The sequence below is a fragment of the Aythya ferina genome (assembly GCF_964211825.1).
Source record: "Aythya ferina genome assembly, contig: HAP1_SCAFFOLD_29, whole genome shotgun sequence".
NCBI classification, from domain to species: Eukaryota; Metazoa; Chordata; class Aves; order Anseriformes; family Anatidae; genus Aythya; species Aythya ferina.
This window is the reverse complement of record NW_028181463.1, coordinates 3585767-3609934: the sequence shown is the minus strand read 5'-3', so window position 1 is coordinate 3609934 and position 24168 is coordinate 3585767. Positions and strand designations below refer to the sequence as shown.

Sequence of the window (24168 nt, the reverse complement as noted above, 5' to 3'; positions counted from 1 at the left end):
TTTCCACAGATGACCCAAGATAGTCCATGGATGTCCAGGTGTCTACTGAGATTCAGGCTGAATTTCTCAGGATCCAATGGTCATTTCAATCTTTATTTTATTTTATTTTATTTTATTTTATTTTATTTTATTTTATTTTATTTTATTTTATTTTATTTTATTTTACTTTGTTATTTATTTTCTGAAGGCACCCCTGACTTATCTTATAAGGGTTTCATACACTGGGCTGGGCTGGAGTTACAGGGACGAAGACCATTGTTGGCAGTGGAGGTGTCAGACCAGGAGGCTCTGCTTTTCCTCCGTATGGAGGTTTGCAAAGAAGTCACCCTGGATGAATAGCAATAGGAGAATGATTCTCAAAATTGAAATGCAGAAAAATTCAGCCTTTGAAATAAAAAAGTCTTTTTATTAGGTGTTCTTTGAAATCTTCTTCCTTAGCTACATCTTGCAAGCTCTGCAATTAGCTGCACAAGGGGTGAAGGCTTGAAGACAACTATGGAAGAGATGTTAGGAATTTCTGCATTTTAATGAGTTCCATGGTGTATTGTGGTGCTCGGTCTATGAAGCTCAGGTACTGAGAGGAGAATGATGCAACTGCTAGAGAAAGTAAAGTCAGAAGGAAAAGTTGAAGTGACTTAGAGTATTAATGGGCCCCACTGAGGGCTGTTACTATCAAAGCCTCCCCAGGGGCTAGTTAAGGCAGATAATTGGAGGCCATGATTACAGACAGGCAAAGCACTGTGCTAAGAAAAGTCTTGGTTGGTTCTTGGCTACACACAGCCAAGCCTTGTGCCTCCTGCTGCCCAGTCACGGACTCAAGCAGAAGGGACAGGACAACCCATATGGGGGCTTTCTGCCTGGGTCCTCCTGGCTCTGGAGGCAGAGGGGATCCCCCAGTCAGCATGCCAAGCAGGTGTCTTCTGCAGGCCTAGCGGGGCCACTGCCAGATGTCAGCCCAAAAGTGCAGCTCCCAGGGAGAAGTCAAGGGTGACCTGACACCTCCAGACACAAGTGACCTCCCAGTCCCTTTCTGTGACACGTTCCTGCTGCTGCCCAATCAACTGCAGAGACAGAAGTGACCTCACAGTCCCTGCCACAGTCACATTCCTTCTGCTGGGGCAGGAGATGTTGAGGCAGAGCTGAGCTCCTCAGAGCATTCCCACCCATCTCCTCCTTGTGGCCCACAAGCTGGTCAGATCCATGGCCTCTCACATTCAGCTTTGAATGCCATGTGACTGCAGAGCAACCTCATGGTTCATACCCTGCCCCATGGGCCTAGAACCTTAAGTGCATGGGATAAGGGCCAAGCACCTTAAGTGCTTAAGAGTAGGGTTAGCAAAAGGGTTGGATGTGAAGAAGTTAATGCAAAGGAACCGTGACTTTGGGTGTTAGGCTTTCATGTATGAGATTAGGGACTAAGGCTCACCTTTCTGTGACAGAGATTAATCAAACGCATAGTGGAAGGGTTTGGTGTTCGGCTTGTGGTGTCAGGTCTGTGGTTAGGGTATGTACAAGTTCTTTGGTTTAGGATTTTGTTTAGGTCTGCAAGAAATCTAGGGCTAAATAGAGTGTGTTCATCGTAGCGTTAAGGGCAGGGATCAGGGTGAGGAAGAGAGTAAGGGTGATGTAATGGGGCTGTGGACTAGTTTTGGCTTCAAGGGACCTGGTGCTCAAATATTAGAGCAGTGGATTCCTGTCAGGGTGTGAAGTAGCATTAGCTCTATGGACTAACGTTACAGGTTAAAATAGGGCAAGGGCCTCACATGACTGCTTTAAGTCTGCTTTATGGTAGGATCAAAATTACCTGAACATTCTTACCTCTGCAAAATCATTAGCTTCTGCTGTCCACGCTCCTTTGCCCTCCCACAAATCTCACATCTCTGTTGGCCAGGCTTCTCCTGACTTCCCCATATCAGTCATCTTCTTAGGGGAAGTTTGGAGAACCAGCATGGAGAAGGAGAGAAACGTCTGTAGGAGCACCTTGCACAATGTGCCCAGCAGTTCTGCAACACCACAGAAGCAGGCCTGAAGGATGAGTTTAGGCAAAAGCTCATACCTCTGACATGACAACACCTATTCAAGACCTCTTCCTCTGTGGGGCCTACCAGGTACTTAGAAAGAGGGGATCTCACAAACTGTTTGCAGAGCAGGTGCATCTGCTGTCCTGTCATGGAGACCAGCAGATGTGAGCCTAAAGGCACAGATCCCAGCCAGAAGTCAAGGGTTGAGCTGTCGGCTACTTCAGAAAGAAGTCAACTCACAGCCACTTAACAGCCATTAGTTTCCTACTGGGCTGACAGCTTCTGAGGCACCTCTGCCATCATAATACCAGACCTAAAAAACACCCCCTTTTTGGGCCAGGACCTGCCAAGCTAGAAGTGAGCTGGTTTTCATCCTTCAAGCCTGCTGGGCTCCCAGCCTCTCTGACACTCAGGAGCCAGTTCCGTGCCAGTCCTGTGAGGTGCTAGGGCAGGAGGGACCTTGCAGGCAATGTTCCAGCCCCATGCCTGTTGGCAGTCTCTCAGCTCCTTGTGCACAGTGAAGATCACGCTCACATCCAGAAGTCTGAAGCTGGCCTAGATGACACTCAGGGGAAGCGCTCTCGCAGCCCAAGCCCCAGACCCAGCCCTAGTCCCAACCCCAGCCCCAGCTGGTGGTGCTGCTCTGCAGAGTGAGGGGGCTGTGGTGTCTGGGGCATGGGAGCACTCTGCAGGGCTGTGCTGGGTAGGCTGGGAGGCAGACCCAGCTCATGGGATCACTGCCATTGCCCCAGGACTGCAAGGAATCACTCGCCAGGGTCCTTTGCTGGGGCTGCTGTGTGCCCTGGGGCTGCCGAGATCTCCTCTGCCTGCTCACACCAGACTGAACACTTGAGCTCTGCTCAGTCCACCTCGGACAGGCTCACACTCTGCGGGCTACATTCATTGCTGTCCCCTGGGCTCACAAATCCCCATCAAAGGAGCCTTGCGAGAGATCTGTTGCAGCCCTGGGGCAATGGCAGTGACATTTCCTTGTTTCTCACATCCTTCTCACAAGTCTTTCTCCTGGCCCTCCCCACTGCCCAGCACTGCCTCTCAGGTGGCACTCGGTGACCCTTCAGAAGGGCCTTTGGGCATCCTCAGTTGTCTTGGTGCTTATTAGCACCTTCCTGTCACCTTCCCGAGCTTAGAGGGAGCCTTCTTGTGCATCAGGGGCACTGCACTGGTTCTGGCTTGGACAAAGTTACTGTCTGCAGACCACCCCCTGTGGTGCTGTGTTTCTGATAAGTGACCAGAGCAGTGTTGGTCACCCATGGCTGTAGTCGCTGTTCCTGAGCAGTGCTGGCACAGCATCAAGGCCTTCTCTGCTTCTCACTCTACCCCAGGAGACAGTTGGCTGCAGGTGGGCTAGAGGCTGGGTGGGGGACCTGCTGTGACAGCTGACCCAGCCTGAACAGTCTGAGCTGCCCATGCACTCCTCAGATTCACCTTGTTTGTTACCTGAAATGACCTTGCACAGTCATTTTATGAGGTTCTAATCACTACCCACTGAGCACCTTGTCCCTGGAGATCCTCTGACATCTCCTGGAAGCTCTCCAGGCTGGCTTCGGCCATCAGCCCCACTGCAGGGGGTGCAGTCTCATGCTGATGAGTCCAACACCAGTTGTCATCTGCTTGGGCAAGTGCCCCCATAAAGGGAGCTCTTATTGCTGCCCTTGTTTCCCCACAAACCACCCTGGGACTTTCATCCTGAGTCCTGCATTCCATGAAGATCCCCAGAAAACAGAAGAGCAGGGAGCAATCTCTTAGCTCTATTCCCAATAGCACATTTGAAAGAGGTGTCCAGGCTTCTGGGTTTGCCCTGAGCAAGACCCTTTTATTACTGTGGTGCTAGCAGGGAGGCAGATGTGACCCAGGGCTGCACAGTGCCTGCTGCTGCCTGCAGCCAAAGGGATGCCACTGCAGGGACAACAAGACTGTCACCAAAGTACATGAGATCTGATGGCTTATCCATAAAAAAAAGCACAGGATAAAAATGTGGAGACCTAAAGAGAGCAGCAGGGAAAAGGCCACATCATGCTGCTGGCCATGGCCATGGCTCCAGAGAAGTAGCAGCCCCAACCCAAAGGCTGCAGAGAGGCAGAGCCCAGCGGGCAGTGAGGGGCAGCCCCGAGGGCCACCATGGGCTGCTCCTGCATGTGTCAGCTGGGCTCTTGGCACTGAGCCCCTCCTGCGTGCTGGGGCTGCTGGCTGCTCCCCCAGCTCCAGAGAAGATGGGAAGAGAGGGATACTGAAACCAATGAATTTATGCTGTCTTCTTTATTGTCTATACCTACAGAGGAAGCCTAGTTCAATAGGTTAAATGGAAGATGTAGTCAAAGTAAAAAAATTACTAAATAAATTAAAGCAATATCAGAAGTTATGAAAATAATAATTAAAAAAAGATATGAAAATCTCTTATGTCAGTTTCTCAAATAGAATTGTAGCGTTTAGAGGATTATTATTATTATTACAATATGATAATAATACTAAGTATAAAAATGGTATGATACAAATCACAGTAATGTTAACAACACTGATGCTTAAGAAGCACATAGAGAAACAATTTCCTCACTGCAACCTGGAGCTCCTGGTTCCTCATGCTGTAGATGAGGGTGTTCACTGCTGGAGGTACCACTGAGTACAAAAGTGACACCACCAAGTCCAGAGATGGGGAAGAGATGGAAGCAGGCTTCAGGTAGGCAAACACGGAAGTGCTGAGAAAGAGGAAGACCATGGCCAGGTGAGGGAGGCACGTGGAAAAGGCTTTGTGCCTGCCCTGCTCAGAGGGTATCCTCAGCACTGTCCTGAAGATCTCCACATAAGACAACACAATGAAAACAAAAGAACCAAAGGCTAAAGAAAAACTAAACACAAGTGCCCAAACTTCCCTGAGGTAGGCATTTGAGCAGGAGAGCTTGAGGATCTGGGGGATCTCACAGAAGAACTGGTCCACAGCATTGCCATGGCAGAGGGGCAGGGAAAATGTAGTGGCTGTGTGCAGGGCAGCATTGAGAAAGCCACTGCCCCAGGCAGCTGCTGCCATCTGGGCACAAGCTCTGCTGCCCACGAGGCTCCCATAGTGCAGGGGCTTGCAGATGGCAACGTAGCGGTCATAGGCCATCACGGTGAGAAGGGAAAATTCTGAGCCAAAGAAGAAGACAAAAAAGAGAACTTGAGCAGCACATCCTTGATAGGAGATGGCCCTGGTGTCCCAGAGGGCATTGGCCATGGCTTTGGGCAGAGTGGTGGAGATGCAGCCCAGGTCAAGGAGGGCGAGGTTGAGGAGGAAGAAGTACATGGGGGTGTGGAGGCGGTGGTTGCAGGCTATGGCGCTGAGGATGAGGCCGTTGCCCAGGAGGGCAGCCAGGTAGATGCCCAGGAAGAGTGCGAAGTGCAGGAGCTGCAGCTCACGCGTGTCTGCGAATGCCAGCAGGAGGAACTCGCTCACAGAGCTGATGTTGGGCATTCTCTGACATTGAACACAGTTTTCTGTTAAAGAGGAAAATGCAGAAAAATGTTAAAACAGAGTTCTCTGAGGAAAACCTATTGTGTGTCGTAGAGCACCCCCAAACAGAGCCTCTCTCTTTGCAGAAGAACCTTTCTGCATCTTTCTTGTTTGAGCTGTGGCTGGTGCTGGCTGAGAGGAACACTGGGAGCGGGGGCTGCTGTGGCTCCATAGAAGTCCTTCCTGATGTGCAGCTGGAGAGAGGCAGAAACATGGGGGAAAATTACATTCCGTCCACTGGTCTGATCCATGAGCTCTGCAGTGTTGTTGCAAAAAAATTATCTGAATACAGAGGCAGAGCTGCAGGGATTTTGTTTCCTTTGTTTTGTTCCTATTATCCCAATAACACTTAGGAGAGGTATTGGATGGTTGAGCTCCCTGACATTTCCTGTGCACTCCCAGAGAAACCCTGTGGGTGCCAGGAGGAAAACAGACTGTCCCTTGGTGAAGACTGAGCAGAGCAGCTCTGTCGATCAGACCAGTTCTCAGCAGGCAATTGTCACCCCTCTGAGCTGCAGGACAATCGCTCTCAGGTGTTTCCCTGAGAAAAAATGTAGATGACTGCTAATCAAGGAGGGCCAAATCATGCCAGAGTTTGAGAGCATCTCCTCGTATGGGCTCTGCCTGTACTGCTGGCCATGCCTACCCCACATCCCATGGGCTGCACGGGGAGAGGAGGCTAGGGAGGGGCTGCTCCAGGGGAAGGTGTCTGCACTGCAGGGCATGGCCATGAGGTGCCCGAATCCCCCCTGCCACGGCGTTTCTGCCAACAGCTCCTTCTGGCCGCCTGCCCCTCTCTCTGCTGCCTGCAGCTGTCCCTGCCAGGAGCTGCTGCTCTGCGCCCTCCTCTTCTTTCCCCCTGCCCGTGCTCACAGACCCCATCCCACGCGGCTGTGCTCAGCGCTGCCCTGCAGCACCCTGCCACCAACAGGGTCCTGCCAAGGGGCACCTCCATGGCTGCAGGAGCTACGGGGCAGCTGACAGAGAGCCTGGCATGGCTAGCCAGGGCAGGGTGTTCTGGGCTGACCAGGGGCACCTACCTTAGGGCACTGCAAGGGGCTTCTGCCAGAATTCCTCCCCTCACACTGCAACCCAACAGGACTCTCAAAGCCTACTGCATTGCCCACTGCCCTCCCAGAAACAAGACCCAGCAGGAGGAGACCCTTCCAGGACCTGCAGCAGCATGGACCTGCAGCCAGGCACTTACCTTGTCAAAGGCTGTGCACATTTCTCCTGCAGGCAGCTCTCAGCATCCTCTCACTCACAACTGCCTTCAGCCCCTGGCCCCTTCTCTCTGTGTGTCTGCCTCTGTGTCTCTTTCCTGCTGCTCTGTGCAGAGGAGCTGCTCCTAGGCACAGCTGTCTCTCTGCTTCATGGGACTTTTTAAAAAGTGTTTTCTCTGTCCCATGAGCCCGGCCCAGCTCAACAGCACAGCACCAGCCCAAGGCTCCTCTGGAGGCTTTCCTGATGAGCCCACGAACCTCAGGCACTCAGACACAATTGAAGACATCTCTCCAGAAGTGCAAGTCAGAGGCAAATTTCCTGCAGTGTCCCCCTGAGGGCCAGCACTGACACAGCCTCCCTTGGAGCTCGTTAGAGCAGAACCCTGGAGGCAGTGAGGACAAGGAGACAAAGGCAATGTGAGGGTAACACTGAGGTGTAGGAAAACTGGATGTGTCATCGAGCACAAGGGCCAGGTCTTCACCTCAAGCGCTTGGGAAGGGAGATCCTTTCTTTTCATGCAGTACTCGGGGCTCTTTGTGGGGCAGTAGGAGATGGGGATGTGCATGGCCAAGTGCACGAGAATGGTATGACTCCTGCCTGCTTCATGGTTGGTGGTGAGGAGGCAATGAGGCCCTGGTGTTTTAACGATCAGCTCTCTCCTCTTTGGCCTCAGTGACAGACACAAGAACCGTAGCCATGGACACAAAGACATTGGACCTTTTCAGACTTTGAGTCTTGCCATAGCCCTTGCTCCTCTCCAAACCAGGATACCCTAGAGACTCCCAGATCTGTACCTCTTTACTGGCTATTTGTAGACACGTGTCTGTGTGGTGTTACACCAGATCTGAGCTGAGTTTGATAACTCGGATCATCTTGGTGACTATGCTCCTCGTAAGGCAGCTCTGTAGGAAGCTGGCCTGGTTCCTGGTGAGCAGGCACCACTGCTCATATGGCATCCCTCGTGGTGCCCAGGCCCTCCTCCTCCTGGGCACTGCTCACTCAGCAGTGTCCCAGTCTGCTCTGATGTGTGGGGTTCCTCTTCCTTTGCTGCACGACTAGGCTCTTCTCCTTGTAAATGTCAGGAGGCTTCTGTAGGTAAATCCTGGAATTTCTCGTGGTTCCCCCAACCAATGCTGCATTCTGTCAGCAGTTAATGTCTTCAGGAAGATGGCTCACCCTGACTGTGCTGTCTCTCACAAGATAACAGCATCAGCAGTTGCAGGACAGTTTGTATAATACAGGAGTAACTAGTTGAATGGATTTCCAGCACAAACTTAGAGAAGGTTAGAGGATGGAAAGTTGCCAGGTTCCACCTTTTCTTTGCTTCTTTCCATCCATGCAGTCATTTTGTGTAGAATTGAATCCTGAATGTCATGAAGTTGTGCAGGGACAAATTCAGAATGGCCAAATCCCAACTGAAGCTCAATCTGACTATTACCTTCAAAGACATACGCTGCATATTTTTATGTGTAAATACATTAAAAGAAAAAAAAAAAAAAAAAAAAAAAAGGAGCACTTAGGGGAATCTTCATCCTGTATGGGATGTAGGGGGAAGCATATTCACAAGAGTTGAGGAAAAGGCTGAGGTACTTAATGTTCTCTTAATGTACTCTTTGCCTCAGTTTTCAGCAACATGACCTGTTGTTCTGATACTCAGCCTCCTGAGCTGGTAGATAGGTACAGGGAGCAGAATGAAGCCTTCATAATCCATGAGGAAATAGTTAGAGCCCTGCCACTGCACAAAGATTTACACACATCTATGGGACCACATGGGATCTACCTGTCACTACCAAGGGAGCTGGCAGGATCACTTCCCAAGTTGCTTTCCATCATTGATCAGCAGTCCTGGCTATCGGGAGAGGGACCAGTAGACTGGTGACTGACAAATATAATGTGCGTCTACAAGGGCTGGAAGGAGGTGTCGGGGAACTACTGGCCTGTCAGTCTGACCAGTGATGAGGCAGTTCATGAAGCAGATTATCTTGAGTACCATCATGCAACACTTACAAGACTTACACTTACAAGGTGATCAGGCCCAGTCAGTAGGGCTTTATCAAAGTCAGGATCTACTTGACAAATCTGAACTCCTTCTATGACAAGGTGATGCACTCAGCGGATGACGTAACGGCTGTGGCTGTGGTTTATCTGGACCTCAGTAAGGATTATGGCACTGTTTCCTACAGCATTCTCCCAGAGAAACTGGCTGCTTGAGGCTTGGACGGGTATATGTTTCCTTGGATTAAAAACACTCTGGATGGATGGGCCCAAAGAACTGTGGTACATGGAGCTAAATGCAGATGGAGGCCGTTCTGTAGTGGTGACCTGCAGGGTTCAGTTCTGGAGCCAGTTGCCTTTAATATTTTCATCAATGATCTGGACAAGGGGATCGAGTGCGCCCTCAGTAAGTTTGCAGAAAACACCAAGTTGTGTGGGTGTTGGTCTGCTCGACGGTAGGAGGACTCTGCAGAGGGTCCTAGATAGGCTGCACCCATGGGCCAAGGCCAAATCTATGAAGATCAACGAAGGCTAAGTTCTGGGTCCTGCACTTGGGGCATGACAACCTGATGCAATGCTGGGGAATGGCAGGTGGAATGCTGCCCATTGGAAAGGGTCTTGGGAGTAATGGTTGATAGTCAGCTGAATATGAGCCAGCAGTGTGCTCAGGTGGCCAGGAGAGCCAACAGCATGTGGGCTTGTACCAGGAAGAGTGTGGTCGGCAGGAGTAGGGAAGTGATTGTGCCTCTGTACTCAGCCCTGGTGAGGCCACATGTCAGGTATTGTGTTTAGCTCTGGGGCCCCCAGAACAAGAAGGACACAGGTCTATTAGAATGAATCCAGAAGAGGGCTATGAGGATCATCAAGGGGCTGGATCACCTCTCCTCTGAAGACAGGCTGTGGGATTTGGTGTTGTTCAGCCTGGAGAAAAGAAGGCTCTGGTGAGATGTTATAGTGGTCTTCTAATACTTAACGGGGGTTTTATGAAGGCTGGGGAGGGACTCTTCATCAAATAGTGTAGTGATAGGACTAGGGGAAATGGTTTTAAACCGAAAGAGGGTAGATTTAGATTAGGTATTAGAAAGAAGTTCTTTACTCAGAGGGTGGTAAGGCACTGCAACAGGCTGCCCAGAGATGTTGTGGATCCCCCCTCACTGGAAGTTTTGAAGGCCAGGTTGGATGGGGCTTTCAGCAACCTGGTCTAGTGGAAGGTGTGTCTGCCCATGGCAGAGGGGTTGGAATGTTATGATCTTTAAGGTCCTTTCATACCGAAACTACTCTCTGATTCGCTGATTCTGTAGAGCACCATACCAGCTACTAGGAAGAAAAATGAAGTCTATCCCATCTAAAACTCAGACTGTATCCAGCCCTTATTCCGTACCATTGTTCCTATGTCATACTCAGGTCTTACACTTTCTAAATAACTATCACCACTTTTCCTGTCTTTTGATATACACACAGAGATATCTTGCCCTTAGCCTATTTGTGTCCTGGTTTTGGTTAGGATTTAATTAATTTTCAACCTAGTATCATAGAATCATAGTATGGCTTGGATTGGAAGGGACCATAAAATCATCTAACTGAAGTCCCCCCAGATTCCACCCACTAGATCAGGTTGGCCAAGGCCCCATCCAGCCTGGCCTTGAACACCTCCAGGGATGGAGCATCTACAACTTCTCTGGGCAACCTGTTCCACTACCTTACTACCCTTACAGTGAAGATTTTCCTCCTAATGTCTACTGTCTAGTCTAAATCTCCCCTTTTTAGTTTAAGACCATTCTCACATCCTCCTGTCATTATCTACCTGAGTAAAGAGTCCTCCATTTTTTTAAAAAAGACTCCTGTAAATATTGACAAGATGCAAGGAGGTCTCCCTGGAGCCTTCTCTTCTCCAGGCTGAACAAACCTAATTCCTTCAGCCTGTCTTCATGGGAGAGGTGCTCCAGTCCTCTGATCATCTTTGTAGCTCTCCTCTAGATTCTCTGTAAGAGGTCCATGTCTTTCTTGTGCTGGTGGCCCCAAATCTAGACACAGTACTCCAGGTGAGGCCTCACAAAGGCAGAGCAGAGGGGGACAGTCACCTGCCTCCACCTGCTGGCCACTCCTCTGTTGATGCAGCCCACGATGCAGTTGGCCTTCTGTGTTGCAAGCGCTCACTGCTGGCTCACATCAAACCTTTTGTCCACCAGTACCCCAAGTCCTTCCCCACAAGGCTTCTCTCAATGTGTTCTCTCTCAGTCTGTACTCATGTCCAGGATCGCCCCCACCCCAACCCGGGTGCCACAACTTGCACTTGGTCTTGTTCAACCTCATTAAGTTCACGTGGGTCCAGTTCTCAAGCTTGTCCATGTTCCTCTGGATGGCATCCCTTCCTTCTATTTTATCAACTGCATCACACCGTTTAGGGTCATTTGCAACCTCGCTGAGGGTGCACTCAATCCTACTAAGTCATTGTTGAAGATATTAAACATTTCTGGTCCCAGGACAGACCCCTGAATAACACCGCCCATCACCAGCCTCCACCTAGACATAGAACCATTACCCCTACTCTCTGGTTGTGGCCATCAAGTCAGTTTCTTTTCCACCAGGTAGTCCACCCTTCAAATCCGATATCTTTCCCATTCAGAGAGTAGTATATCATATGGGACCATGTCCAAGGCCTTACAGAAATCCAAGTAGATGACATCAGTCAGTAGATCATCGTTTTCTAATTGCGCCATGGCTTCCAAATCCTCCTGCTTGTTTCCCATTCTGCATGCATTGGTGCAGAGGCCCATCGGCTGGGCTATGGGCCACATCACCTTTTTAGAGGAGCCCTTCCTAATTCCTATGGGATGATTCACAGGTGTTTCCCTGATATTCGTTAAGGTTATTGGCACTCAGGGGTTCTTCCGAGTCACTTACAAGTACATCCCCTTCCCCTACCAAATCTAGTTTAAAGCCCTGCTAATGAGTCTGGCCAGCTTGCTGCCCAAAACACTATTGTCCCACTTGGTCAGGTGCATCCATATGCTGCCTCCTCCTCAGTTCCCAGTCTCTGACTGGGAGGATCGAGGACAACACTACGTGTGATCCAGATCCCTTCAGCATCTTTCCAAGGGGCATAAAGTCCCTTTGGATGCTTCTGAGCCTCCTTGTCATGGCCTCAGTTGTCCCTACGTGCAAGAGCAGGAATGGGTGATAGTCCGCCAGCTTGAACAAGCTCGGTAGCTTCTTTGTGATGTCACAAATACCGGCCCCAGGCAGGTAGCAAACCTCTCAAGAGAGATTGTTTGGGCAGAAAATGGGTGCATCACTGTGTGGTGTAATTGCCTGAAGTAACTAGGAAAATAAAACTAACATTCACATTTTTAAGGAAAAGGTACAGCATTGAAGAGGTTTTCAGGGTAGGGCATAACTGCATTACCTGAGCATTCCCTAGGTTTCCAACCTTAGATGCTATCGCGCTGGGGAAACTTGGTGTGCTAGCCCTAAGGAACAGCACGGTGCGTAGAGTGGAGTGGAGACACCACGGCTAGGCTCTGTAATCAGGTGGGGTCTCGATTGTTCTTGTGCACAAAGCTGCACTTTTTGCCACCCTGAGCCAAAGACCTGTCATGTTTTGACAAATGCTGTACCCTAGTGTACTTTTTGCTCATTATAATACCATTATAATACCAAAACACACCTCCGTCCCAAAAGCTACCCGCCTCCAAGGTGCGACCACCCCTCACTGAGCATGCGCTCTGAATTCCTCGGAGCCTATTACTTTAAACGGAGACGGGAAAACTTTACACCAATCATAACTAAGATATGCTTGACTAGAGCCACTCAAACTCCACCTAGAAGATAGAAAATAATATAAATTGGCCCAAGAGAAAGGGGATGTTAGGGAAGATACCACCGTCAGGGGAGATACCATCCCGAGGAAATACAACATCCTTAGGACCTCCTGACTCCTGGGATCAGTCGACGGGCTGAGCCTCTCTTCCCCCCCCATTGGGACGCCTTTGGGTGACATCTGAATACTTGCTTATAAATCTCTAGAGAGTCTTTGATCCTTTTAACGCGTTTATTTCTAGGCTGCGCACCTGTGACACCTGTGGCATCTGTGACACCTGTAAACACCTGTAACACCTGTAACATCTATAACACCTATAACACCTGTGTATTTCATGCATACTAGCTTGCTTTTGCAGACAGTCACTATCAACGGCAATCCAAAAGAACCTGATTATCTGTTGCTGTAATAAACCATACTTGATTGCATTGTGATAGCTCTCTTTAAGTGCAACGAGGGTGAGGGTGGTTATCCGTGGTAGTTCAGTGTTCTGAATCTAACCAGACCCCCAGACGATTAATGCGTTTTTGGTGAATGTCTGAACAGACCCCCAGACCGTTAAAGCGTTGATGGTGAATGTCTGATGGGACCCCCATCAGACACGGTTAACGTGTTTTTGGTGAATGTCCGACTGGTTCAGTACTCTGAATCTGACCGGGCCCGTAACAGTTAATCAGCTACACCCCTTAACGTGACACCCTCCTGTGCTGCAGCTCTGCCTGCAGAGGAATCAGTTCATGTTCATTGCAGGCAATCTGTAGTCATCTCAAACTGTCTGAGACCTCCCAAAGACAGGGCACTGGGCACTGGAGGATTTGCAGCTCTGAAAGATCAGCTAGGATAAAACCTGAGAGGACCACAAGAATGATGTTGATGGAGTTTCTGGGCTGAGGTGTGGGAAGGGACTTTATGAAGTTCATTGATTCAATATTGATCTCTCACTGCAATTCTCTTGGAGTCACAGTTTGCATTACAAACCTGACCACCTATTACCATGAAACCGGCCTCCACTCTAGCACAGGTATCTGCAAGCACAGGCTACAGAAAAAGTCTTGCCTTTCAGGTAGCCCCTGCCTTGGTCTTCCTGTTGAAAACTCCAATCATAAATGCCATTCTCTAAAGTGTTTTCTACTCGTTTCTGGAGAAACAGAGAGACCCACCCTGACAGATGCTATCAGTAATCAGATGTGCCAGCCGTACAAGACCCCTCTGGCAACCCCACCTGCAGTGCCCTGCTGCCAGAGCCTCACAGTGTCAAGAGCCTGCAGATGTGTCCTGCCACACGCTGCCCTCTGTTGTTGCGCTCCTCAGTGCCTCCAAGCCCTCTCTCCTTTTCTCCTCTCTGTGCACCAGCTGTGGTCCCAGCCCCCAGCCCTGCTGCGCTGTGCAGAGGAGCTGCTCCTGGGCACAGCTGTCTCTGCACCAGGGCCCTCTTGCCACGAGCTCTCTCTCTGTCCCACAAGCCCAGCCCAGCTCAGCAGCACAGCACCCGACCATGGCATCGCTTGCTCTGTGCCCTTGGGTTCCCTCAAGGTGTCCCCAAGGCCTCAGGGCTGACAGCTCCCCAAGGCAGCAGGGTCTCTGCTGGGGTGTGCTGATTGAAGCACACTGAACGCATCACCAACTACTCCTTGCTGAATTTGGGAGAGACTGATTTTAGAAGCGTAATTTATTCTATTAAAGTTTGATTGTCAAACATGAGTAAAACAATACCCTTCCTTAACCCGTATTCCCCCCACACTGCATGGCAGGATACCTCAGCCATGACTACCAGGGATCATTTCACCCCTCTGAACGTGTTCTAACAAAAGAGGGGGGACCAGAATGCTCTAAAAGGGTTTCCATGAAGGGAATGGGACTCTAAGACACCATTTGTTGAGTTTTCCCAGCAATCAACATTGAAGATCCTCTACCCATAGACAACTCTCGTCTTCCTCTTTCTCATGACCAGCACGGTGACTGGGATGTGGAACACCCTCATCACTGTGCTGGTGCCTGCGTCCAAGCACCTACTGATGCTTGTGGCCTTCTTCCTGAGGGAGAGTTGTCCTCCTTGCACAGCTCCAGCAGCCTGCCCCAGATGCAGGCCAGCTTCCTGGCTGGGGACAGCACCCCCTTTGCTCAGAGGTGGCAGCACTCTCAGCTGCACCTTCTGCATGACCGTAGTGCTTCCTGCTGGGGGCCAGGTCTTATGGTCAGCCCTGGGCTGTATGCCACCCCTGTTCTCTGCAAGGCTCGAGAAGTGGAAGGTCTGACTCCAGAAGGCAGCTGTACCTGAACCAGGGGAATTTCTCTCATGTACAGGAATTCTTTCTCCTCCTCCCAGCTCCAGCTCTGTGGCCCCAGTGTCGTAGACACCTCTTGCGTGGTTTTGCCCCATTGCTGGAGCTGTCCTGCAGTGCCAAGGTGATATTCATGGTCTTTGATTTAATAATCTACATTTTGGATCCAAGCTACCTCTTCCCTTCCATAAAGTTTTTATGTGCGTGCATCCTGTGTTGGTAGACTCAAGCCCTTATCCACTTGCTCTTCTGTCCTCATGGGTGTCACTGTTTCCTATGACACCATGATATCTCCATGTGAAGTGCAGAACAGTGCATAACATAAGCTACTAATACAATCAGCAAGTCAAAAATAAATAAATAAATAATAAATCAGTATCTTATTTCCTTCAAGCATTTGGTACGGCATCTTATTCATTTATTTATTTATTTATTTATTTATTTATTTATTTATTGTGACTGTACAGCAATCATAACATTAGTCCACACAGGAACAGGACATACTCTTAGGCATGAACAAAATTTCTCTTTTATTGAGAAGAACTTTTGGTCTTCCTCCTCGGAGATTTTAACCAAGCCCTTTCCCAAATCATCATCATCCTCCCTGTCCGTCCTCAGGTTGCTTAGAGGTGGTGTGGGAAGGGCGAGAGAGGTACTGGTGGAGATGCAGATGTCATCATAAGACCTCTCTCAAAGACCTTGGAAAAGCCAGATATAGGAGAGACGTTGCTCAGGATTTGGAAAAGGCAGAGGTAAAAGGCATCTTCTACAAGAAGGGTAAACAGAAAGCTGATTAAGCGTAACTAAGGATTAAAATGCCATTCTTAAATCTAGCCTTCAAATCAAATCTAAGTTAAAAGCCTCAAAACTTGTCATTATCCTAAACCTTGAGCAGGCACCTTCAGCAGAACACCAATCCAACCCTCAATGTCCTTGCCATTCCCTTAACCCTGGAGGGTGACCTCTAATTCCTAAACATTAACCTGATCATCTAACCCTCAAAGCCCTCCACCATGCACACAGCACATCTCAGCTTCAAACCCACTCCTATCCCTATCTTCAGCTTCTTGTCCCCTTGGGGCAGGGCAGGGACTGTGAGGTCCTGCAGCAGTCCCATGGCATTGGAAGAGGCATGTGAGGTGACAGGTATGTGATCAGATCAGAGGCCACAAGGAGGAGCTGGCTGGGAAGGCTGGAATGGGATCAGGTGTGCCACAGGATCTGCTGGGCCTGCAGGAGGCAATGGCTGTGAAGGAGTTCTTATTTCTACCCTTTTTAAAAATGGGAGTGATGTTTTCCTTTTTCCAGCCAGCAGGGAGTTCACCTGACTGCCAGAACTCTTCAAACATGATGGAGAGAGGCTGGACAACTACATCAGGCAGTTCCCTCAGGACCCTGGGTTGCATGACATCAGGCCCCATAGACTTGCACGTCTTTAGTCCTTCAGGTGGACTCAAACCTGCTCTTCACTTGCAGCAGGTGGGACTTGGCCCCTCAGCCTCCATCTCTGGGTTCAGAGAAATGAAAGACTTGGGAAGCCTGACTGGGAGGGAAGACTGAGGCAAAGACACCGTTGAGTACCTCAGCCTTCTCCATGTCTGTCATTACCAGTTCACCCTTCTCATCCATCAGAAGGGGGTACACTCTCCTTGGCCTCTCATATCTGAGCAATGTATCTATGGAATCTCTTCCTGTTATTCTTTGCATCCCTTGCCAAGCTCAGTTCCATTCATGCATTGCTTTCCTTTTCCCATCCCTCCACATCCAAAAGAGAAACATGCTTGAGGGCTTGGGAAAAGTAACCCTGAATCGACAGAAGCCATTTGGGAAAAAAAAACATGTAGGTCGGAAGCATGACTTTGTGTAGGTGCAGAGCTGATGGGCACATTGCGAAGGATGCTCCTAAAGATCTTTGTGTCCTTTTCCCTCCTGACTACAATGCTACTTCCTTCTCAGGAATGAAGGAGCCAACAGAGGTGAGACAGATACACTGAGATGGTAAATGTCATCAGAAAGCTGATCTCAAGAAGATATGGGGAGGTCAGAAGCAGCCTGGACAAGAGGCATATGAGATTATGGGGTGGTAAGAGGAGCATGGCCAGCAGAAATTAATGATTTCATAGAGGTAAAAACATTCCTGCAATGCCAATACTGCAGTAACAATGAATTAAAAAAGCCACATATGGCCCTTAATTATTTGAACCAGTAATTTTAATCCCTAAACCTAAATGCTACTACAACACTCTGAAAGAATCAATTTTCTCTCTTGATAACCGTAATCCCTTCCCTTAACACTAACATGAAAATGCTCTATTCAACCCTAGACTCCCTGGCAGATGTAAAACACCCGTAAACCACAGAGCTTGTCCATACCTCAACCAGAGACCTGACAGCACAAGCAGAACAACAAACACTCCTACTAAAACTTTGCTTAATCTCTAACATAGTAAGTGAAAAATAGGTACCGAGGGGGCTAGAGAAAACTTAGCTTTACCTCAGGATCTCATGGCCCAGCAGGAGCAATGTGACTGTGGCAGTGACTGTGAGGTCACTTCTGTCTCTGCACTTGATAGGGCAGCAGGAGAAACGTGTCACACAGAGGGACTGGGAGGTCACTAGTGTCTGGAGGTGTCAGGTCAGCCTTGACATAGACCTGGGATCTGCACTTTTGGGCTGACGTCCGGCAGTGGCCCTGCTAGGCCAGCAGAAGGCACCTGCTTGGCATGCTGACTGGGGGATCCCCTCTGCCTCCAGAGCCAGGACGACCCAGACAGAAAGAGACAACCCAGACATGGGTTTTCCTGTCCCTTCTGCTTGAGTCCCTGACTGCACAGCAGCAGGCACAAGGCTTGGCTGTATCTCCACAAGAAGCTGCAAGGCCAGCAGCAGGCCCCTGGCTTGGAAGCTGCTTCTGAGGTGACTTGTGTCTGCTTGGTTGAGAGGCTGCAAGGAGCCTGCTGGGTTGGGATGCCTACTTGAGGAGTGGTTTCCACCCTTATTGAGCTTTTTTTGGCAGTACAAAAGAGCAGGAGAAAAAAACTGCCATGAAGCGTGCCCTGGAACTTCGGCACTGGCCATGAGGAGGAAGAAATATCCAGGGGAAAAAGCTGGTCTTGCTGATGGAGACTGAGGCAAAGAAAGCATTAAGTACCTCAGCCGTTACCTCCTTTCTTGTCACCAGCTTTCCCCCCACATCCAATAAAGGCTGATGATTCTCCCTAATCTTCCTTTATGTGAAGTATTTCTATAAGCAGTTTTTATTGTCTTTGACAGTAATATACAGATGGAGCTCCATCTGGGCTTTGGCCCTTCTAACTTTGACCTGCACAGCCCCATAACATTCAGGACACAGCTCCAGACAAACTGACAGCATGCATGGGAGGAAATCACAGAAGAGGTGGAACCTGGCAGCCTTCCATCGCGTACACTTCTGTGACTCTGTGCTGCAATTCCGTTCAACTGGTTACTCCTGTATTATCCAAACTTTCCTGAAAGTCCTGATGCTGCTGTCTTGTGAGAGATAGCACAATCACATGGAATTAGAACTGTCTGCCTGCAGATCTTAACGCCTGACAGAATGAAGCGTCAGTCCACGGCAACCTTGAGAAACCTCAAGATTTGTCTAAAGAAACATCGTGCCCTTTACAAGAAGAAGAGCCCAGTCCTGCAATGATGAAGAGGAACCCCACATATCAGGGCAGCCTGGGACCCTGCAGAGTGAGCAGTGCCCAGGAGGAGAAGGTTCTGGGCACCACGAGGGATGCCATACGAGCAGTGGTGCCTCCTCACGAGGAACCAGGGCAGCTTCCTATAGAGCTGTCTTACGAGTAGCATGGCAACCAAGAAGATCTGAGTTATCAGACTCAGCTCAGATGTGTAAGCGATCACCAACAGAAGGGTCTGCAGCCAGCAGGGAAAGAAGTAGAGGTATGAGAGTCCTTAGGTAAGGCTGCTGTGGAAAGGATTAAGGGCTGTGACAAGACTGAGAGTGCCAGCAGGACCCAGGTCTTTGTATCCAAGGCTATGGCTGTTGCCTCTGCCACTGAGGCTTATGAGGAAACAACTGACTGTGAAAGCACCAGGGCCTCATTGCCTCCTCGCCCCCACCCATGAACCAGGCAGGGGTTGTACCATTCTCCAGCACTTGGCAATGCACATCCCTCTCTCCTACTGCCCCACAAAGAGCCCTGAGCAAGGTGTGGAGGGAAAGGATCTCCTTCCCAGAGGACAGGGGTCCCTTCCCTGGCCCTTGTGCTAGGTGAAAGAAAAACAGTTTTCCTACACATCAGTGTCACCTTCACATTGCCTTTGTCTCCTTGTCCTCACTGCCTCCAGGGTTCTGCTCTAACGAGCTCCAAGGGAGGCTGTGTCAGTGCTGGCCCTCAGGAGGACACTGCAGGAAACTTGCCTCTGACTTGGACTTCTGGAGAGCTGTCTTCAATTGTCTCTGAGTGCCTGAGGTTCGTGGGCTCATCAGCAAAGCCCCCAGAGGGGTGATTGCAGTGCCTTGGGCTGGTGCTGTGCTGCTGAGTTGGGCCAGGCTCATGGGACAGAGAGAGCTCGTGGCAAGAGGGCCGTGGTGCAGAGAGACAGCTGTGGCCAGGAGCAGCTCCTCTGCACAGCGCAGCAGGGCTGGGGGCTCTGACCGCAGCTGGCACGCAGAAAGGAGAGAAGGAGAGAGGGCTTGGAGGCACTGAGGAGCGCAACAACAGAGGGCAGCGTGTGGCAGGACACATCTGCAGGCTCTTGACACCGTGAGGCTCTGGCAGCAGGGCACTGCAGGTGGGGTTGCCAAGGGGTCTTCTACAGCTGGCATATCTGATGGCTGATAGCATCTGTCAGGGTGGGTCTCTCTGTTTCTCCAGGTAGGAGTAGAAGATGTTTTAAAGAACGGTATTTGTGATTGGATTTTTCAAGAGAAAGACCAAGGCAGAGTCTACCTGAAAAGCAAGACTTTTTCTGGAGTCTGTGCTTTCAGGTTACTGCAGTGGAGGGGAGGCAGGTTTCATGGTAATCCGTTGTCAGGATTGTACAGGAGACTGAGACTCCTGGAGCATAGCACTGAGAAATTGATATGTCATTGATGAAATTTGAAAACTACCTTCCCAAACCTCATCTCACAGACTGCACCAATATCATCAAAAATTGGTCTTCTCACGTTTTATCCTAGATGATCTTTAAGAGCTACAAACCCACTGAAATCTCCTGTGTTTGGGAGGTGTCTGCAGGCCAAAGCAGAGCAGAAAGCATTTGCAATGAGCATGAGCTGACTCCTCTGCAGGCAGAGCTGCAGCACAGGAGGGTCTGCTGAGTGTCCGTTTGTCCCTCCCTGGCCTTGCCTTCCCTCGCAGCAGCATGCTGGCATTCCTCCTGGCTTCTCCACCTGGCCGTGCTGCTGCTGGTCTTTTTCCCAGGCTGGCTGGGGATGGGGGTTTCACATGCCCAGGTAGTGAGGCCTCGGTGTGCTTGAGTGAAGGGGAGTACGGGGACAGGTTGAGGGGTGTGGAGATGGGCACTTTGAGCCTGGATTCCTCTGCTCTCAGCAGTGTCTTTGCTCTTTTCAATCAAACATGTGAGTAGAACTTTCCTGCAGCTCTCACAGGGCAGCTGAGACCGTATTTCATGGACAGACTGGCTGTCATACCTGAAGAACACTGTGCACTAAAGTGACAGTCCCTTTTTCTCTGATAATGATCTACAAGGATTCCCTTTGAGTCCAGCAGAAATAACCGGGATCTGTGGCTTAGAAACACTCATCAGGAGTGGTGGGACAGCTGAAACAAAAAACTCAAAATACAAAAATTTAAAATAAAATTAAAAAAAAGCCTCCACAACTCTGCTCTGCAGTTTGGTGAACTGGGAGCAACACTTGGGAAAAACTGTTTGAGATCAGGAGGGAAGTGAAACTGACATTTCCCCATGTTCCTCTTCACCTCTTGCTGTAGGACAGGACTGATTCCTGCACTGCCCACAGTAGAGCCCCCGATCCAACAGACACACTTAGGCAGAATGAATCAGGATGCATGAAAGGGATCTGCAAAATGTCTGCCAGAAAGTGCACAATATATGTGATAATTTTAAATGAGAAATTGTTTTCCTCTGATGCATTTCTTGTACTTTATTACTCTCACCCTCTTCTTTGTTCAGGACCACATCCTAGAAAAAGCAGATGTCCAACAGAAGCACCATCACTGAGTTCCTCCTGCTGGTATTCGCAGACACGCGCGAGCTGCAGCTCCTGCACTTCGCGCTCTTCCTGGGCATCTACCTGGCTGCCCTCCTGGGCAACGGCCTCATCCTCAGCGCCGTAGCCTGCCACCACCGCCTCCACACCCCCATGTACTTCTTCCTTCTCAATCTTGCCCTCCTGGACCTGGGCTGCATCTCCACCACTCTGCCCAAAGCCATGGCCAATGCCCTCTGGGACACCAGGGCCATCTCCTATCAAGGATGTGCTGCTCAAGTTCTCTTTTTTGTCTTCTTCTTTGGTTCAGAGTATTCAATTCTAACTATCATGGCCTACGACCGCTACGTTGCCATCTGTAAGCCCCTGCACTACGGGAGCCTCCTGGGCAGCAGAGCTTGTGCCCAGATGGCAGCAGCTGCCTGGGGCAGTGGCTTTCTCTACTCAGCCCTGCACACGGCCAACACATTTTCTCTCCACCTCTGCCAAGGCAACGCTGTGGACCAGTTCTTCTGTGAGATTCCCCACATCCTCAAGCTCTCCTGCTCAGATGCCTACCTCAGGGAAGTTGGGGCAGTTGTGTTTAGTTTTTCTTTAGCATTTGGTTGTTTTGTTTTCATTGTGTTGTCCTATGTGCAGATTTTCAGGGCAGTGCTGAGGATGCCCTCTGAGCAGGGCAAGCACAAAGCCTTTTCCATGTGCCTCCCTCACCTGGCCGTGGTCTCCCTCTTTCTCAGCACTGTCATGTTTGCCTACCTGAAGCCGCCCTCCATCTCCTCTCCATCCTTGGACATGGTGATGGCAGTTCTGTACTCGGTGCTGCCTCCAGCACTGAACCCTCTCATCTACAGCATGAGGAACCAGGAGCTGAAAGCCACACTGAAAAAAATGATTCTATTTACTTAGCAATAAATTGGCTATCTCACTTTTCTGGTTTTACTCACGTTAATCTCAGGCAGTTTGTGAGCTTTAGGTATAGCATTCTTTAAAATTCTTTTTCCAGTTAGATGTTTGCTTTCATTCCTCTTTTCCAGATGACCAGTCCTCTGTGAACCCAGAGGCTTTCTCTGAATGTGTTTATCCCTAAATGACACCTGGCCTCTGTTCTGGTATCTTGTTAATAAAATGAAGTTGCTCATGCTTAGTGCTCTTCTTCCCAATCTGGAGTGCAGAAGACAATCAGGGAATGCCAGGCTTAAGGCATCGGTCTTGTACTTGGGTTTCACCTGGACACAGGGACATGGGGGCACCAGGTTTTGGGTGAGGGAGTGAGGGCTGGACTGAGTTGTCACTGGTGGATGCCCAGTGCCCCTGGAGAACCTGACCCTTCAAGAAGCAGCTTCTTGGGATTGAAACGTGAGAGGACCGGTGGCATCAAGGAGGTATTTGGAGCCACCAGGATATCCTAAGGCTTCTCCTGGGATATTGAGTGCCTTGTGTTGGGTGGGCAGTGAGTGGATCTTCACAGTAAAGCTAAGCCAAAGGATGGATTTGCTAAAGGGAGCTCTGCAATGCCAGGGCACAAAGCTGGGTAACAGAACAAAAGTCTCAGAGGCCTTCAGTGAATAAGTGGAAAAGACCAAAAGACTGGGTGAGCAAGCAAGGGCAGGGAGGTGGGGAGAGGTGGGCAGGGGCTGAGCTGGGCTGGGCAGTGCCCGGCAGAGGGCAACAGCAGAGTCAGGGAGCGGTGGCAGCATGCAGGGGAGGGCTCCCAGCAGGGCTTGGTGCTGCAGAGCTAGGGCTGCGCCAAGGGAGCCCAGAGCTGCAGGGGCAGGGGAGAGGAGGCCGCTCTGGGCCCTTGCTGGCCTGGGCAGAGCAGGAAGGGGGCCCAGGGCATTCGTCCCCTCCCTGCAGCCTGTCAGCACGTCTGCTGAAGGCCAGGGCGGCTGCTGCAGGGGCAGGGAGCTCAGCATGGCCCTTGCAGCCCCCTGCCCTGGGCCAGCCTCTGCCCTTGGGCTCGGACCCGGCCTTGGCTCTGTTGGCAGGAACACTCTTGGCATGTTCTTCCTGGCCTCCCTTCGCCTGCGCACAGCTGCTGCCCACTCAGGTTGCTGCCACAAACGTGTCCTCACAAGCAGCACCACCCCTTGGGCTGCTTCTGCTGGCCTCCCCCACCCCACTGCCTTGATTCCTTGTCTGCTGGGCCCCAAATCCTGCACCAAAATGCATCCCTTGGCTTTCAGCACCCTCTCCCCTGCCGTGGTGGGACGTGTTTCCATTGGGCTGCCTACCAGACAATGTAATAAATACTATGAGCAGGACTAGAAGGGTCTTTTTTCCAGGCAAGGGAAGACAGGGAGGAAAGGGACAATTTGGTTTACTGGACCGTGTATATTTAATGGCCTGCCACAACAGACCCACAAATGTGTCAGGCTCCTCTGGACCACAGAATACCCTAATGCCATCAGGCTAGAAAGAGGTAGAACCCACCTGTATTTATGGAGTGACAGGGGCATCCCAAGAGATAACTGTACTGGAGCCTACCTTGCTTGGCCTTCCACAGAATCCTTCTGTTGGAGGTTTGCTGAGGGTTGAAGAACAGCAGGTGCCAATGGCTACCATGGTGGCGCACCTGAGGTAGCGTCATGTTAACCGAGACTCCCTGATTGCCATCCATGAGCTGGGTCATCGACTGGAGAGCCAAGGTGTAGATGTAGAGCTTGGGAGCGTGGTTTAGTGATGGACTTGTCAGCACTAAGGCAAAGTTGCCTGACCTGGGTGACACGTCCCAGAGTAGTGTCGGGCACAATGCAACTCTTTTTGCATTCTGCATCTATAGCACAGGAAGTAGGACTTTGCCCTACTCTATTGACTGGGCAGCTCTTTTCACATCACTCAATTTAGGTTTCTGTGTCTAGAAGGGGACAATTTCCCCAATGAGGCCAATCTCATGGCTACAGCTACAGCCAATGAAGATATATTTCCTTTAATTTTCTTCCTGAGTTTTCCACAGAAGACCCAATAGACACTATGGATGTCCAGGTGTCTACTGAGATTCAAGCTGAATTTCTCAGGATCCAACGGTCATTTCAAATTTATTTTATTTTATTTTATTTTATTTTATTTTATTTTATTTTATTTTATTTTATTTTATTGTATTGTATTTTATTTTATTTTTATTTTATTTTATTTTATTT

General features: G+C 50.0%; 1 protein-coding gene across 1 annotated transcript in view; it reads left to right on the top strand.

Annotated features, from left to right (window-relative positions):
- The window catches only part of LOC311427894 (olfactory receptor 14C36-like), a gene marked incomplete at both ends in the record, with an annotated part of 29066 nt that extends 7129 nt beyond the window's left edge, over positions 1-21937 (top strand). The window contains one exon of the mRNA XM_084539481.1: positions 21221-21937. Coding sequence (XP_084395607.1) covers positions 21221-21937 — 717 coding nt within the window. The remainder of the gene's footprint in view (positions 1-21220) is intronic.
- Positions 21938-24168: the final 2231 nt, after the last annotated feature.